This window comes from Anneissia japonica, unplaced genomic scaffold (assembly GCF_011630105.1).
Source record: "Anneissia japonica isolate Jap-2015-1 unplaced genomic scaffold, ASM1163010v1 scaffold275_len1219475_cov178, whole genome shotgun sequence".
NCBI classification, from domain to species: Eukaryota; Metazoa; Echinodermata; class Crinoidea; order Comatulida; family Comatulidae; genus Anneissia; species Anneissia japonica.
The window spans coordinates 1,063,091-1,068,639 of NW_022752912.1; the positions used below are offsets into that span (position 1 = coordinate 1,063,091).

The 5,549-nt window shown below is 35.8% G+C and overlaps 1 protein-coding gene across 1 annotated transcript in view; it reads right to left on the bottom strand.

Moving 5' to 3' along the window:
- Positions 1–897: 897 nt before the first annotated feature.
- Positions 898–5,549, bottom strand: part of LOC117122440 (elongation of very long chain fatty acids protein 6-like) — a 6,238-nt gene continuing 1,586 nt past the window's right edge. Inside the window, exon 2 of the mRNA XM_033268011.1 lies at positions 898–2,828. Coding sequence (XP_033123902.1) covers positions 1,927–2,826 — 900 coding nt within the window. The 5' untranslated portion in view covers positions 2,827–2,828 and the 3' untranslated portion in view covers positions 898–1,926. The remainder of the gene's footprint in view (positions 2,829–5,549) is intronic.

Below are 5,549 nucleotides of genomic sequence, written 5' to 3' on the forward strand. Positions count from 1 at the left end.
ACCCTGGAAGTCTCGGTACCTGTAAACATGTTAGACAGTTTGGTCATAAACATAAAAATTGTTCAAATTACTTGATCGAATTACTGTATCGAATGACACTATAAAAATATAGGACCGTAATTAGATCACATACATCAACGTTAACAAACTTGAGACTACAATACAGGGAGTGTCTGACAACTAACAATTAAAACAGTGACATGTAATATACAGAAGAAATTATGAATACAGTATACTGTATTGAAATTTAAATTAATTCAGCCGTTAAACGGCAAGATAGATCACACAAGCAGGCATTTAGTGTCATAATTAGGTCATCCATTGTTTGTGTTTGCAAAAAATGCTGGGGATTTTGTTAGACTGGTTAGTTAGACCACAAATGGAATTGGGTTTGGTAAAGTAATATAATTGGCGATACTGGAGTGTCTAGTCAAAATGGACAATTGACCCAAGGAGGAGGTATAAAATACTTCCTTGATTGACCAATGAGAACAGCCTCTAGAATATGCGTTTGTCTCACAAAACAAAACATAAAAGCAACAATAGCCAAGTGCAGGGTTTAGCGGAAAGGTCTATTGTAGGATTTGAATAAATTACGCTACAGTAATGATAATACTGTATAAAGACTATAACAACCCCTGAATGATGTAATTCTAATATCCTGCCTATGTCACAAGCACCAGTACTTTTATACTGATTTATTATCTACTATGGTATGGTACTAGCAATTTTTGAAAAAAATAAGGTTATTTGACAAAGAAACCAAATACTCACTAGGATAAATATATAGGACTAATTGAGAAAAATTCACTTGATGTGTACTGTGTGCACATGCGTCAGAGTTTTTATTTTATTTTATTCCTTTCAGCCAGTACAACAAAAACAAAATTACCGACGGGTTGGGGAGGGGGGGTTGAAGTCCCTGAAAAAATTTGACAATTTAGGGGTATCAAATGCTTATTTAGTCATATCAAATGCTTATTTAGTCAATTTTATAGATAGATACAGTAGTCTGCTAATATGTAGAAAATACATATAATTTTTTTTCTCCCCAACGGGGGCCCTGGCTGGCTGGTGCCACCACTGCATATTTATATAATACTTCTGGTTGTTATTCATCTTCATATGCCTGTTGATGATTAAACCCTGTTTTCATCCTGTGATACAGCCTCAAATATTGGTTCTAGACTCGCTTACTGTTGACCGAGTGACTGCTCTATATAGTGCCTAGGGTTTAGCTCTTTAATAAGTTGTCTCCTCCTTTGCTGATTACTTGATGATTGAAGTTCTGCTTATGAATGGATGTACCAACTGTCAGGTCGGATGGCGTACTTAAGTTACTGTTTAGTGTCACACAGACGGTTGTGTTTGGTCTCATTTAAACTTTAAAGTTTATGCCACGAGAGAAAAACATGACTGTTACTTGGATGGATCCTATTGAAAAAAATGTTCTAGTTAGCTGCCATCTGGTACTAATATTTGCAATGACATTGCTTTGAAGTTGCGTCAATATTAGTTTTTGTTAGGCTCCACGCACTTGGTCTTAAAAGTTATGTATCCACATTGGTACACCAATATATAGTGACTAATAATATGAGAAAATACCACATTCTTATACTGTAGTATAATCCTTATCATTACATAACAAATAATTATTACTATATCATGTTTAATGCAATTCTCATTAGCAGCAGTGAATAAACAATATTTGGGCCAAAACAACCGCACACAAAGTGATCGGAACTGTATGCACTTTACTTAGGTCAACAAAGTTCAACTATAACAGTCACTAATATATAAGAATAATACTCCTGGAATCCAAGAAGAACACATATTTGTTTTATGTTTTTAGATGGAAACAAAAATCGCTATTTATAATAGGCCTACAATACAGATTTTCATTCATCACTATTCTTGAGATTGCATTTATTTGGATAGCACATCTCCATTAGTAACTGAACGATGTTTTACTCCATTCGAATGATGCTCAGATGATTTGCCATTCGATACAGGCATGTTGTCATGACCATCGGTTTTCTTACTATGTCCATCCTTTCGCTTCAGGTAAGCATTGTGGAAAAACTGTGCGAACAGAATTGTGTAGCTAAGGTACATTAGGGATGAGTAAATGAGACGACCATCCGTTGTTTCGCATCGTTGACCAGTTAACCGCATCGTACACGCATAGCCTACAACAAACATTCCTAAAAACATTTGCACGAGTTGAATAGTTGTGATGCACATCGGAATTATTCTAGGAGTGCGTATACCAGCTGCACGGAGTGCATAATACGGGTACATAATGGCATGCACTGCGTAGTTCATCCCGCAAAACCAGAACCCTACAGAGCTCTGGTTTCCGAACACGATAAACGTGCAAATCATAACAGAGATGTGGTGGTACCAATGCAGAAATATAAGTTTTTGCTTTCGAAGAACAACGAATATGGTATCACCAAGTTCAACTACTTTTGAGAAAGCAAATGCCGCACCCCAGAAACCGTTGTTAGCATAGTATTCAGAATTGCACGCACTGTCATGGAAACTGTCATATACGAGAGCATAAACAAGGAAGGGTGAGCACCGTAGTGCACCACCTATACTAAAAATCGCCAACAACACATTCCACATAAATAGTTGAGGGCGAAGACTGAACGCAGCTCTGCTTTTCATCCACTTCTGTATAGAGAAGATTGTAAGCAAATACACAATACTTATGTATATCCCATAATGCCAGTAGGTGCCAAAGAAGTTGACATAATACGGGAGATCAAATGTTTTCTCGAACTCGTACAGGTTCATCCTGTCCCTAGATATGTTCACCATTTCTGCAAAGAAAAGAAAAAACATCAAATGAACCGATAAAGATTTGAAGAGAACCATAAATGTATCGTTAAGCTAAGCCCCACCCCTTTGACATTGTTGATAAGGTCAAATAAAATGACAGCTAAAATTTCATCGCAAACACACACACACACACATCTGTGGGAAAAGCGCATAATCTGGCACCATTCTTTTTGATGGTCAATTGTTAAACATTAATATTCATTAAATGCCTTTCAAATCGCTAAATTTTCATAGCTCTTCTTTAGCTTCTCGTTGGGGAAATCACCCCACCCAACGTCAGGTACATTGGCCCCATCGTCGGGAAAATCCTAATGCAAAAATGTTTGTAATTTGAATGAGTTTTCATATCCTACTGTAATCATAAATGAAAAGTTGTAGATAGTCATGACCATACTAAACAGACTCATATCTTCCTATGACACGGTCTTCCTAGCGGCGTAATTAAAGTAACAGTCACGTGAACGTGTCCAGCAGCCAACCACCTTAAAGCTCAGGATTCAAGAGGTTGTCAATGGGCGCAGATTTGCTGTTTGCATCGTACACATTTGAAAATATAGGTGGTGTGCAAAATAGACCTATTTAGTTAGTTTAATATATAAAGTTCAATATAAAATAGAATTTTAGATTGAATTCTTGTGCTTATGTGTTAACAGACATTAGGGGATTTCCCTATGGACTGACTCCGCTTAGTGTACCAGAAACCAATGAGGACTGTTTATATGGTTATGGACCATTCAGCCAACCCCTTCCCCGAGAATAATTTCTCACAAAACGATATCGTAAAAATGTACGTAAACACGTGCATTTGTAAAACATGTTTGTGAGACCACCGGGGATTCATATCTGGTCTTGTTCTGATTGGTCAGATTTTTGATTGTCAGTCCGGAAAGATCCATAATGATCTAACAAAGACTAATACTGCTGCTGTCAGAACAAGAGCGACCGGTCACCGTTCTATGTCGTTTAAATATGGTACAGGTGCAAGTTACTACATTGGGTTTTTGGGTATAATTATAGACCTAATAAGATAGACATTTTTCAATAATTTGGATGTTTAAAACAAAATCATTATTTAGTACAGTATGTTCATTTGTACAAAATTAAAATATCTTAAAATTGAAAAAATAAACTTTCCTGAAACTGGGGAGAAAAAATTGAATACCAAGACGCTATTCAAACTCACTACCTTAAGTTCTTTAGAACACATCCTTAACTGACCACGCTATCCAAGCGACGTGCTCTATTTGTGGTAATGGCAGTAATGTACAGTCCTTGCTGAAACCCCTGTTTTGTTTTGTAGGTGTAGGGGAACCATCGATGAACGTTTATTGGAAATCACCTCTAGTTTATTAAGTACAAAATTTCCTGCACATCCGTTCAAAACTGGCGATGCTGGACGCTTTTAAAGTTTTGGTAACAAGAACAAAAACAGCATTGAGGCTCTGGGGTCAGCGACTTGTGCGGATTCAAAAACACGCACAGAAAGTCATGCATTTGTACCAATGACTTTTCAAAGTCCTTTGTTTGTTCAGCTCAGATTATAAAATGCACATCAATTTTCAAGATTGCCTGCATATATTGCATGTGACTTACTCTGTATATCGTAAACCAGGTCATATACGGGCATACAAAAAAATAGTTTTATTACACTCAAAAAAAAAACAAAAAAAACATGGTGTACTACACATTTCCTCTAAAACTTTAATCGTTACTAGGCAAACGAAATAATATTATAATAAACAACGAAGCAATAGAAGCTGTTAGAGAACATAAATACTTAGGGACGACATTAGATGGTGAATTAAACTTGAATGCTAACACTGTAAATATTGTGAAAGTCAAACCAAGATCTGTACCTCTTCATAAACCGAATTCCTTCAAAGTAAATACAGGTGCTTATCCATTTTTATCAGTGTTATCCTAAGTGCTGTTTACTCTGGTATAATAGTCTTGTGTAAATAATAAGAAACTTGAAAAATTAATGAAAATTGCAGGTAAATAATAGGCAGAAATGTTAATGTTATCGATGAGATGTATAAATGTGTTGTCATTTCCAAGTTAAGAAAATTATGGAAGATAATTCACACCCAGTTGTAAATAACTCAGGTAGATGCCGTCCTTTTAAATGCTTGGACAACATGATGCAGGAAATATTTTGTTCATAATTTAAATCATGTTTCCAACTCAAGTCCTCAGATATAGTGTTATTGTTCTGTATATTGTATAATAGTCTTTTATGTATATTATTTTTTAAGTGCAACAAATCCTTTGTGTTTTATATTATTTATTTCATATTGTATTATTTATGTACTGCATCAAGAAAACCAAATTTCATGTACACCTTGTTTTGTGGCAATGACAATGAAGTTTTCTTATCTTATCTGTATTAAATTTTCACCAGTAGTAATACCATGTGGCTTGGAAATGAGGTTGAACTCCGTACCGGATCGCCTGCATGCTCTCCTTTGAATACAATGGTTCTGGAATCCATTGCTCTCGCTAACTACTTATTTCCTGCATGTGCTTTTTCTCCTGATTTGGCTTTATGTTTCATTTATAGGTATTGTGTAATGTCATCTTCATTCCTTGCTGGGTAGGGAATGTAATTATATTTTTGATTGCATTCCCCCTCAACCTATACTGTAATCAAATTGACCTACAGGAGATATGCCGTAAGCCTAGTGAAACACACTCTGTAATAT